Raw genomic sequence first — 13,302 nt, 5'->3', positions numbered from 1 at the left:
GTTCTTTGGATTCCGCATATAAGTGAGATCATATGGTATTTGTCTTTCTCTGTTGGACTTATTTCACTTACCATAATACTTTCAAGGTCCATTTATGTTGTCACAAATAGTAAGATTTCATTCTTTTTTTGTGGCCCATTCCATCATATATATGTACCACATCTATTTTATCCAGTCGTCTATTGATAGGCTCTTAGGTTGCTTCCATATCTCTGCTATTGTAAAAAATGCTACAGTGAACATGGGGGTCATTTATCTTTTGGAATTAGTGCTTTGGATTTCTTCAGATAAATACCCAGAGTGGAATTGCTGGGTTGTGTAAGGAGGTGGTCTAGTTTAATTTTTTGGCATGTATCTGTTCAGTTTTCTCAACACTATTTATTGAAGGGATTGTCTTTGCCCCATTGTATATTCTTTCTTCCTTTATCATAGATTAAATGACCACATAGGCATGGGTTTATTTCTGGGCTATCTATTCTGTTCCATTGATGTATGTGTCTGTTTTTATGCCAGTACCATGCTGTTTTGATTATTATTGTAGTATAGTTTGATATTGTATGTGATACCTATTCTTTTTATTCAAGATTGCTGTGGCTTTTCAGGGTCTTTTGTGGCTCCATATAAATTTTCGGATTATTTGTTCTTATTCTGTGAAAAATACCATTGTATTTTGATAAGGATTGCATTGACTCTGTAGATTGCTTTGGGTAAAATGGACATTTTAACGATGTTAATTCTTCTTATTCATGAGCATGGTATATGCTACCATTTATTTGCATCTTCTTTAATTTCTTTCTTCAATGTCATAATTTTTGGGGTACAAGTTATTTACTTCTTGAGTTTAAATTTATTCCTAGGTATTTTATTTTTTTTTAATGTAATTATAAATGGGTTTTCTTAATTTCTTTCTAATTCATTATTGGTGTGTAGAAATGCAACCAATTTCTGAATATTAAAATTCATTTATCAGTTCTAATCATTTTTTGGTGGAATCTTTAGGGTTCTCTATACGTCGTATCGTGTCATGTACAAATAACTTCTTCCTTTCCATTTTGGATGCCTTTTTTCTTTTTCTTGTCTGACTTCCAATACTATGTTGAATAGAAGTGGTGAAAGTGAACATCCTTATCTTGTTCCTGATATTAAGGAAAATGTGTTTATCTTTTCCCCATTGAGTATGATGTTAGCTGTAGGTTTGTCATATATGGCCTTTATTATATTGAGGTATGTTCTCCTATTCTCATTTTGCCGAGAGTTTTTATCCTAGATGGATGCTGAATTTTGTCAATTGCTTTTTCTGCACCTATTGATATGATCATATTTTTATCTTTCAGTTTGTTAGTGTAGTATATATCACATTAATTGATTTGCAGATACTCAGCCAGCCTTGCATCCTAGGAATAAATCCAGCTCGATCATGATTTATGATCTTTTTAATGTATTGCTCAATTTGGTTTGTTAACATTTTATGGAAGATCTTTGCATCTATGTTCATCGGTGATTTTGGCCTATAATTTTCTTTTTTCAATAATGTCTTTGTCTGGTTTTGGAATCAGGGTAATGCTTGAGAGCCATCCTTCCTCTTGAATTTTCTGCAGTAGTTGAGGAATGGCTGTTAGTTCTTCGAATGTTTGGTAAAATTCACCAAATTTTTTGGTTTGACATTGTGAAACCGTCTGGTCCAAGACTTATTTGGGGAGTTTTTTGATTATTGATTCAATTTCCTTAGTATTAATTGGTCGGTTCAGATTTTGTTTCTTCTCGATTCAGTCTCAGATCATATGTTTCTAGGGATGCATCCATTTCTTCCAGATTGTCCACTTTGTTGGCATATAATTGTTTGTAGTATTTCTTTATAATCCTTTGCATTTTTGTGGTGAGAGTTCTCACTTTTATTTCTGATTTTATTTGGGCCTTTTTTTCTTGATGAGTATGCTTAAAGGTTTATCAATTTCGTTTATCTTTTCAAAGAACCAACTCTTGGTTTCATTGATCTTTTGTATTGTTTTATTAGACTTTATTTTATTTCCACTTTGATTTTTATCATTTCCTTCCTTCTGTTAACTTTGGGAGTTGTTTGTTGTTCTTTTTCTAGGTTCCTTTAAGTGTAAGGTTAGATTGTTTATTTGAGATTTTTCTTGAGGTAGGCCTGTATTGCCCTGAATTCCCTCTTGGGACTGCTTTCGCTGTGTCCCATAGATTTTGTGTCATCGTGTTCTCATTTTCATTTGTCTCAAGGTATAAAGATGTAATTCTTTAAGAAATTCACTTACAGAAAGAATAAAATAAACAAATAAACAAACGAAAAAGAAATTCTCTTACAGGAATTTGTCTTAAGGAAGTAATCACGGATTCAGACAAAGATTAACTTCAAAGATGTTTACTGCAGCATTGTTTATAGTTTTGAAAAAGCCAACATGATCAGTAGAGGATTATTTAAACTACAGAATGTTAATACTATGAAACTATGCAGTTATTCATGATATACCATTAACTGAAAAACTATGGTCCTATTCCTATTTTTTAAAAGTACATAAATAGCAAAATTAAAAAAGACTGAAATTCATTATTTATGTAGGAAAAAAAGACTGAAAAATATAGTCAATGGTTATTTTTGAATGGCGGGATTACGGATGATTTTCATTTCCTTATCTCTGCATGTTTTTTCTGAACTTTCTACAGTGACCATGTATTGTTTTGATAATAAGGAAAGGAAAGAAAACCTGTCTTAGAGCTAAATCTTTAGGAAACAGGCTCTATTTCTTGGAGTCGATTTCCTTTTGGTATAAGGATATCCTCTCCTTTGGTTAAACAAACAGGGACATTTTAGTAGTGGGTGGAAAAAAGGTTATAACTTCTTTTCTGCTTATGTAAATAATAAGATGCTTAGTAAAGAAAATTTAGAAAATACAGAGTATGAGGAAGGAAATGACTCATTAACTAGAGAACATAACATTTTGACACAGCTCCATTTGATTTTTTCCTAGGTTACATTATGTCTCTAAATACTAGATTTTTTTCCTTAACATTTCAAAAAAAATCTCACCCACCTTAACATTTAAAAGCAGAGTGAATGTTCGTGATTCCTCAAGGTAATGCTATATCGGGCCCTTACAACATGCAAAATGCTTTATGGACAAAGAAAATCTATGAGCTTTTCTAGAGTTTGTTAAAGTCATGGATTCTGGTGGGCTACCTCAGATGTCACAATAGTGGGCACATAATGTTTCCATCTGAACTAGGCTTAATTTCCAAGACTTTTTCATATTCTCTATTTATGTGAATTATTTGTATGGTTACTTCCAGCCATCTGTTTTCTTGACAGTCAGCTCCGTGAGGAATGGTAAGGACTTTGCTTTGCTCACAACTAAATCCCTAGTGCCTAGAGACACATATTATGCATTCATTAAATATTTAATGAATGTTCAACTTTGCCTATAGAGGCACTGTATTGTACTATACCCTAAGTGATTGTTGTACCCTAAATTAGTGTAATAGACTACAAGTAAAATGTACATTTAAAATTCACGTTTTTGTAAATAAAGGTATATTTCCTTTCGTAATATTTTTACTTGCTGACTCTAATAATCAAATAATGGGCTTTTCCAGCAAATTATTATGCCTCATGACTATAATTAATATGAGGCAGAGAGTATTCAAAGCACAGTTCATATCTCTTTGAATCCTCAAAAGAACATTATAAAATATGGGCATGATTATTATCAGTCTCAATTTATAAATAAGGAAACTTAAGCTCAGAGAGATTAAGTCAATTCTTAGTAAACTAGTAAATTGCTAGTCTGGTATGCAGTCCAAGTCTGACAGCTTTGAAACCATACATTCAATTACAATTCTCTAATGTTCCCTTCTTCTCCCACATATATTAAAACCGGCAGTGTTCATTCATTCATTCAACAAATATTCACTGTCTATTACATGCTTGGCACTATTCTAGACACTAAGGGTATAGCACATGAACAAAACTGACCCAAATCTCTGCCCTTGTGGAACTTTTTGGTGAGGAGAGATGGGCAATGAATAAATGAATACAATGTATAGTATGTTAGATGGTGATAAGTGATTTGGGAAAAAGTAAGGTAGACAAGGGAGATATGGAGTATCAGGCTAAGATTAAAGTTGAAAGTTTAAATAATGGTCAGGGAAGGAAGGTATCAGTGAGAATGTGACTTGAGCAAAGACTTGAAGGAGGCACAGAGGAAGCACACTGCAGCACAAGGGGAGGGCAAGGTAACGGCCCGATGTTGACAGCAAGATGGGTGTGGGTGGAGTGAGGGAGAGGAACAGGAGGTGAAGTCAGAGATGGTGCGGTGAGAATGGGTGTGTGTGGAAGGAGGCAGGGCCTGGAGAGCCCAACAGGCAACTTTAAGGGATCTGAGTTCTGATGTGAGTGAGTCATTCGAGGGTTTGGAGAGGATGAGACGTGATATGACTGACATTTGGAAACAATCTAGCCGTTCGTTAGATTGAGAATAGTGTGAGGGTGAGGGGGGTGGCTAGTTAGGAGGCCCTGTCCTCCAGTAAGTAATGATGGTAGATTGGTCCATGTTATTAGCTGTGACGATGGTGAAAAGTGGTTGGATTTTGAAAATATTTTGAAGGTAGAGCAAACAGGACTTGCTGATGAGTTGAATGTGGGTGAGGAAAAAAAAAAGATGACAACTTAGGATGACTCCAAAGTTTAGGCCTGAGCAACTGAAAGGATGAAATTGTCATCTATTGAGATAGGGAAGATGGGGAGAAGCAGCATTTTTTAAGGAAATATCGGGAATTCGATTTTGAATAAGTTTCTCGAGTCTGTTAAACATCCCAACAAAAATGCTTAATAAGCAAGTTGGATAAATAAGCCTCAAGTTCAGGGGAAGGTCATCAGTGTAGAAGAGAAATGTATTTAAAGCTGTGAGACTGACAGGAAATAGGCATTTGTGAGGATTAAGTCCTGCACATTTGGTGTTTAGAGGTCAAGGAGATAAGGAGACACCAGCTAAGGAGGCTGCAGGGAGGTAAGAGAAGTTAGGAAAAAAGTTAGTGTCCTAGAAGTTAGCACCGAGTGTGTAGAGGAGGTCATTGCCACACCAGACGCTGCTCCTGGCCAGGTTGAGAACTGAGAAGTAACAGTTGGATTTGGCAATGAGAATAGCATGGATGACCACAGCTGTAGTGTCAACAGAGTGATAGGGGTAAGAGCCTGATTGGAGAATGGGAATAGAGGAATTGGAGATGAGGAATAACTTTTTCCAGTAATCTTTACTATAAAGATATAAAGAGAAAAAACACTGGGGATGATTGGAGGGGCATACGAAGTAAAACATATTTTTTGCTTTTTTAAGAAGAAAGAAATTTAAGCATGTTTATGTACTGATGCAGATGATCCAATGAAAGGATATGGGCAGGTGTGCAGGGGCAGTTGCTAAGTGGTGTCCTTGAGAAGGTGAGAGCCAATGGGATCTAGTGAAAAAGTGGGAGACTAGCTTTACGTGGGATTATGGACTGTTCATCCACAGTTAGAGAGAAAGAAGGTAAGAGTCTACAGGCACATACAGGCAGGTAGGCCAGGGATACTGTGCAAGAGCTTGTGTAGGTTCTTTCCTGAATGCACTTTTCTCAGTGAAATAAGAAGTAATATTAGCTTACAGTGAGGATAAGATAGGAGGTATTGAGATTTAAGGGGAGAAGGTATGAAAGTTGTAGCACAATGCAAGGATTAATGAACTAGAGAAATACAGCTGGATGGCAGCACAGAAGGGCGAGCCAAGTCTTAAACGTGAAGCCACGTAAAGTTGTAGCAGTTAAAGTATAAGTACGACTCTTTTCTGAAAAATAAAGGGGCTTTGTTTTATATGGACAGAATTCATTATAACCAAATATCACTCCAAGCCCAGATTTAGTGAATTCTTAGAATCAAGGAACTCGTTCCTATTCCTTTCTTCTTTAGTAATTATGAGAAGTTCCCATTCTAGAAAAGCAAAGCAGGGTGGATCCACGTGATAACTGCTGATGGTCTTTTTATTCCATTAATTAGCAGTTTTACTGAAGCCGTCCAGATTTATGACTTCATACTACCTAATCATCTAACTACAGACATATATACTTTAACATGTGTGGTGCAGGTATGAGTTTCTCCACTCCTCTTTGTAGAATTCAGCTGGAGAGACTGTCTTGTTTCACTGCAGTGTGCTGTAGGCGAAAATGCCATTTCTAAAAATTTAAGCAAGAGTCCATATTTTAAATGGGTATTGGTATATTCAGTATATATTAATGAATCACATTTTTATGTATAGTCACATGCTACAATATCAAGTGGGTATGTGGAATTTTGCGTTTTATCACTTAGGGCTCACCTGGGACTGAGACGTCATACTGCCAAAATGACCCTAGCAGCCTATGCAGCTGTGTTTAGGGATGAAATAAAGAGGTTTTCCTCATGTACTTTCTTTCTTCATTTAAAACGTACTGTGAATTTGTACATACATTGATAAGCATGGGTATTAGTATTTCTAATTTTTGTCCATTTTTTCAGCTCCAGCATTTGCTATAATTTACATGTTAAGAAAAGATTATAGTGTGCAATACGTATAAATGATGGCTTGGAGATTATTTTAGGCTTTTTTTTAAAAATAAAAGATTCAGCTAACAGAGAGGAAACTTTAAAAGCTGACCACCTGGCAGCATCTTCTCCTAGGTCAAGACGGCAGCATAGCCTAGGGTCAGAGGCATACTGGAGTCTCTGCAGGCTGGCCTTGTTTTAGCTCTAATTTGTCTGGAGCCAAGAAAGCATCCAGCCACCTTCACTCTGGTTCTCAAGTTTACAGATGTAATCAAGAGAATTACCACAGGATTATTCTCTGGCCCAGAGTGCATTACACTGAGCCAGAAACACTAATCTGTGGAGTTTTCTCATAGAAGAAAGTCATGATTTCTTCAAAGCTTTCCCACTTAAGATCATTGAAGGTATGCAGGGTCTGATGAAATCCAGCCCTCCCACTCTTTGTCTTCTTGTACAGGAAAAAGAGCAGAGGCCCGTTAATGACTTCAGAGAAGTGATTTCCCAGCATTACTATTTTTATGACAACTTCTTCTCACAAACTCTCTACAGATAGAAATATTTAAAGCCCCTAGGGAAATATACAAATATTGAAAGTGGAATGAACAATATAAATACTCTCACTATAAAAAGTACAGAATTCATACATGTATATACCTATCCCTGGGAAGAAAGTCAGATTCTTTGCATTGGTTGCTGTGGAAGAACTTGAATGTTTTATTGTTATTTACATTTTTACAAGAATAGGTTCATATTAGCTCTATTGTTTTATAACTATTCTTTAGATGTTGCTGTACTGACATTTCTTCCTCTTGACTATCAAATCTTTTTTCCTTGCCAGTGTGTTTTAGATCTTTTCATTCTATGTTGCATTGCACTGGGAAATATGAATGTTAAAACATTTTTTTGTTGTTTCTAGGATTTAGAAGAATTCTGCTTTAGGTTTTGCATAAACCATTTGACTGTAGTGACACAAACTTCAGGCTTTGCAGAAATGGACCATGATCTCCTAAAGAACTTTATCAGCAAAGCAAGCAGAGTTGGAGCCTTTAAAAACTGATCCTCACCTGCAGCAAAGAATTTTCAGCATTTCCATTTTCCCTGCAAAAGCTGGAGAATAACTTTTCTTTAATAGTATTTATGAGCAACAGTTGGCTGAATACTTCTGTTCTGTTAAAAGGAAGATGGTGGTCAGTCTTTTTTATCTGCTGAAATCCAAAGCTGACATAGAAGGCGTTAAATGCTCTTATCAGATGTGACTAAACTCCAGGGGAAAAAATTAAAATATCTTTTCATATTTACCATTTCCTCTTTTGAGTATCTTAAGTTGGACACCTTTAGCATTTTCATCTAAGTATATGCTATTCTAGCCGAATGTTTCATTATTTAACAGGCTGATGATATCACATACATAGTCTGACAAGGAATGCTGTCACTACATTTCAGCATCTTGCAGTGCTTTGCATATAGTAGGCACTCTATTAATTTATTATAAATCTTAAGTATGCCTTGAGAACAGCTTTATTTGTGGGATACTGGATAAAGGAATTACTTGCACAAAAACAAATTTAAAACGCCCTGTATTTATTAAGGTTCATATTCTTTTGGTGTATCATTCTAAGAAATAGTGGCTAATTTACAGCATGAATTAGAATTCACAAAAGGCCTTGGCAATTAAATCGTCAAAGGCCCAAGGGCTAACTTTAATTTTCTGTTTACTCTGAGTCATTGATTTCTCATATGGGATTACTGAACATGAAATATTGTCTTTGAATGAATGTTATTTCCATGCTCATCTGCCTTACATAATTGCTTTTATGTTAAGAGAGATTTGCCTCTGAAAGCAAAAATGATTGTTTTTCTTGTAGTTGACTTTTATGTCACTATAAATCGGGTCTCAACCTGGCACAGTATTAAGTATTACCTGAAAAGGAACTAATACTTATATTTCATGTACAGCATTAAGAATAATGAGATAAATTTATACTTTTAACTTGTTTAGATCAAAACAAGTTATCCAATTGCAAAAGAGAAACTGGAACAGGATGTAGGATGTGGTATCAGATTCGCCTAGTATGTATTTTATAATAAGATATTATGTAAAGAAAACTCTTTTGGAATTAGAAACCTTGTTCTGATCCTGAACTATTTGATAATAAAGTGCTTATTTGCAGATAATAGAACAGATGTGTGTGTTTAATTCCTAAGAAGCAGCAAAATTATATCGGTCTTACGTCCCTTAGATATACATAAATCCATTGATATAAGCTTTTTTAGAGCAGTTATCCAGATAAGGTATCATAGCAAAGCCCACTTAACATAGATAGTTATGAACAACTTACTGTTCATTTTATTGCCTGTGGCTGCTCTTTATTGGTGAGGTCTCTTTTGCATCCTTAGTTTCTTTCTTTCTCTCCATTTTTGTAGATCTGATCTTATAGGGGCAAAGTCATCTGGATGCTTCTAGGTCTAAATCACAATCCTATTATTGTAATTATATAGTTTTACTCAGTTATTTGTTATTTTAAAGTTACCCACATGCCATTTGTTTTTATTTTTTGGTTAGTTTGCTATTTTATCCAGCAAAGAAATATTCAGACCTGGGTATTACCTACAGTCATCAGTTCTGGCAGTTGGACAACCATGGTCTTCATTTTTGACCTTTCCTCCTCACCCTCCTATGCTGCCACTGACCACAGCTTTCACATCTTCCAGAACCCTCTCTTCCTTCTTGCCTATTTCTGACAGTGTCTTCTGAAGCTCCTTGATTCCTTTTTCTTTGATGAACTCACTCCATGTAAAAATCGAATTCAAAGGGAACAGGTAAGTTTATTTAAGGATGCGACATAAGACTACCCTTTACCAAACTCCACAATGGGTCAATCGGCAGCCATACTTCCGGAATACAAGTATTAAGGGCTGGATGGATTTTTATCCAGATTTTCTTTCTCAGCTTTGTTATGTGTAGGTTTGTACTGTTAGCTATCTCAGTGCTTCTTAATCTGGGTACAACAGAATTATCTTTGAAACTTTTATAAAATATAGATTCAAGGATTCTAATTCAGTATATTTAAAAATCTCCACAAGTAATTTTACATTTAGCCAAGGATGAGAGTCACTGGTTTTACCCTTAAAACCTGGGACTCTAAACAACAGGAACGCCTAATTTTAGAACAATTTGAGAGATGACATATGAGTCCTGTGGCTACATCTCTCTGAAAAATAATGCTTCCTCTTTGGCCTTTGGGGATAGGCTTGCTGTCAACACTCCTATGAGAAGGATAACAACTTCCCTCTAACAGACAAGTATTTGTAGAGCCTCAGAAACCATGCTATTAAGTTAGGGATATGTGAGAGAAAAGGTACATTTCATGACAGTACATCAGAAATTAATAGATCTTTCCTTTACATTAATTTGACATAGATTTTTCTAGCTTTAAGTTTTGTGTCCATTCTACTTATACAAGTAAGTTCAGTGTTTAAGTGTTTCCAATATAATTTTACCCTAACTTATAGAAAGGTTAAGATTTTACATGAATAAAGCAGTGTCCTCATTTGCTGATAGGTGTTTGTGAAGATACCATTCAATTTTTTTAAAGAGAAAAGGTTAATGTTCTTCAGCAGAGACCTGAAGAAATTACCATTTTGGACCATAACCTGATGAGTTTTATTTAGAGGCAGAATTCTGGAAAGTGATAATGAAAAGGAAACAACTACAAACTATAGTCCTATCTTACTAGTCCTTCCTCATCCTATTATTACAACACATAGGTTGGGAGAATTGTAAAAAGAGGAAAAATCATACTTTACTGTTAATTCAGTCTTTGTCAAAGCATAAAAACATAACCATACTGATTTTCTCTCACTAAATTCAATTAAAGTCATGTTTTCTATTCAGGAAGCAACTAATGTTGGCTTATGGAATTAACTTTCATATTAAACTGTCATTATCATATATGAAAATACTAATAAAGAAGTATAGTCCCCAAATAATGGATACAAAAAAAGATTTATAAAAATAGATCACTATCCCACCTTCATATTAAAAGAGCTTGTTTTAATCCTATTAAGACATTATAGTGTTACCACAATATATTTCTATTTAAAAAGCTATACTTGTGATAGAAATTTACAATTTCTAGAAATAAGGTTTCAGATTGTCCTATAAAATATCTAGTTAGTCCAAAGGAAAATCCTGAATAAACCCTTACCAATGCTGTGTACATTATCTGGCCCCAAAATAGGGAACCAAAAAATGCTTTGATAGGCAAGTGTCTATGAAATCATCCAGACGGTAACAGAAATAGCATATAGGATCTTCCCCTTTCATTTGCACCAGAAAATTGTAATGAAAAATAAATATATGACTTTGAACTTGTTCCTTTTATCATAAAGAACTCTAATTACTGGAATACTAATTTAATTTCTAATTTCCTATCATTCAGACTAAAAAAAAATCAGTGTTATAAAGGCTACTTGATTTTGCCATGACCTAAGAGACTGCACTTTATGTAAGACCCCCATCCAACATACAGTCCACTAAGGTATGCTTCCTGCTTTTCCTGCTCTAACCACTTTGCCTTTCTTTCTTCAGGAACAAACATGCTGCTGTTCCACTGGATAGAGAGAATTTCATCATCTATCTTGTTTTTGAGAATTCGTATTTACTTAAACTCAAGATAATCTCTTATCTGAAACCGTGGGTACCAGATGTGCTTTGTAATTTTTCTGGAGTCTAGTATGATAATATGGTACATATATCACATTATACATAATACCTGAGCTGGGCCCTAAGTGAGATCTCCCCAAATTAATACTTTGGAGTGAACCAAGAGTATTCCCACTAAGTAGGATAAAGGCTCTAAATAGCTCCATACCAGTTTAGATATGCTTTTGATGCCATATGACTTTTGGCGACAGACAGACTCATTTGGTTTTTAAAGCTTTTTGGATTTTAGAAGTGCAGATAAAGGATTGTAGACTTGTAATATATATAAAAGATGCTTGAGAGGAAAAGCCTTTGATATAAACTTTGTATTAGATGAAGAGAGATACCTGCTCCCCTATTCCTTCTCCATTTTTCTATGACTGTTTGTTTCTCAAACACAGCAGACACACTCCCACCTCCTAGCACCGTGGACTGTTTTACCCCTGTCAATGTATGGCTCGCTCTCTCATCTCCTTCAGGGCTTTGATTAAATATCAACTCAGCAAGTCTTCCCCGACCACTCTATTTAAAAATTTAAAACTCCTTTCTCTACCAGTACTCCCTGTCCTCCTCCTCCCTGGGATGTCTTTCTCCAAAGTACTTAATACTATTAGACATACTATGTGTTTCATATTTATTTATTCACTTGCTCTCTTTCCCAAAAACTAGAATTAGAATGTAAGTTCCACAGAGATGGGGATTTTAGTTTTATTGATTCATTGTTGTATTGCTCACATTTACAACTATGACTGAAACTGTAAGTATTCAGTACACGGCATGTGAAAAGAGGAAGACAGTATTATTTGCTTCTATATGAGAAAAAAGGCAAAATACCCTTTTTTTTTTTTTTGTGCTACATATGGGCTTCTAGGTACTAGGGCTGTAGGAATAAATAAGACTATCCAGTTTTATGTTTCCAGTGTGGGGAGGGATTGATGATAGGAAGTCTAGTAAAGCAACTTCAAATGCTAATAGGGCAGAAACACAATACAGAGTAAGGAATTTGGCTTGGGTGGTCAAGGAATGCCTTCTGAACTGAGTCCTGAAAGATAGAAAGGAACCAGTTAAGCAAAATTCCGGGGAAAGAGCACTCTAGACAGAAGGAATAGCAAACATAAAAGCCTGAGGTGCAGGGACAGGCTTGGCGTCGTAAGAGAAAATGTCTGTGTGAGTAAAACATAGTAAGCAAGGAGAAAGCATGAGGTGAGGATGGAGAAGCAGACAGGGGCTACTTCACAGGCCACGATAGGAGTGAATACTTCAAGTAAAGTAGCAATGTGAATCAATTTATAGTTTAAAGAGATCATATGTGCTCTTTATGGAGTTGAAAGGTGAAGAGGAAACATGGAAACCAGTTAGAAGTGTTCAACAGTGGTCCAGACACGAGGCATGACAGTTGGTGCGGGGACGCCCCCACCCCCACCCTCCAGGATATGGCTGTGGAAATTTTTCCCTTTCTTCAGACTTCCTCACTGTAGCCCCGGCAAGGGAAGATAAGCCAAAACTGGTCTTTTCCAGCTTAGATGCCATCTTTGACTAAGGAATGACCTTTGGCTAATTATAGTATCATCATAATCTGAGCTTCATTGCAAAAGATGCAGCTCCCATCATGTACCTGACACCAGGACAGTTCCAGAAACACTATATAAGGAAGAAAGATGGGAAACCAAGTTCCCTGCCTACTGGGAGGAGATAATGAGGTTATGTCAGCACCACGTTTTCCCAGGAGAACAAAAAGCTCATAACCAGCCACCTTGGCACAACTCTACCTCACTCCTCTCAAGCCTGCCATCCCAGCCTTGAGTGTGGACTTTCACCTTAATAAACCTGCTCTTTCCTGCTTGCTGCTTGTCTTTGTCCTTGAATTCTTTCTCACAGAATAAGACAAGAATCTGGAAACCACAGCCCTGAGCTTTCCGGCAACAAATAGATGATTCTTAGGTTTGGGACTTGAGCAAGTTAAGTCTTTAGTAAAATGGGGAAAGACTAGGGTAGAAACAAGGTATTTTTGTTTGATTTTGGTTCCTATTTT

General features: G+C 35.8%; 1 protein-coding gene across 6 annotated transcripts in view; it reads left to right on the top strand.

Annotated features, from left to right (window-relative positions):
• RCBTB2 (RCC1 and BTB domain containing protein 2) overlaps positions 1–8,745 on the top strand; it is a 41,791-nt gene extending 33,046 nt beyond the window's left edge. For all 6 annotated transcript variants that reach the window (XM_006916446.2, XM_025049937.1, XM_006916444.3 and 3 more), the window contains one exon: positions 7,482–8,745. In XM_006916446.2, the coding sequence (XP_006916508.1) occupies positions 7,482–7,622 (141 nt within the window). In that variant the 3' untranslated portion in view covers positions 7,623–8,745. The remainder of the gene's footprint in view (positions 1–7,481) is intronic.
• Positions 8,746–13,302: the final 4,557 nt, after the last annotated feature.

Source organism: Pteropus alecto, unplaced genomic scaffold (assembly GCF_000325575.1).
Source record: "Pteropus alecto unplaced genomic scaffold, ASM32557v1 scaffold24, whole genome shotgun sequence".
NCBI lineage: Eukaryota > Metazoa > Chordata > Mammalia > Chiroptera > Pteropodidae > Pteropus > Pteropus alecto.
This window is presented reverse-complemented; position numbering and strand designations above follow the sequence as displayed.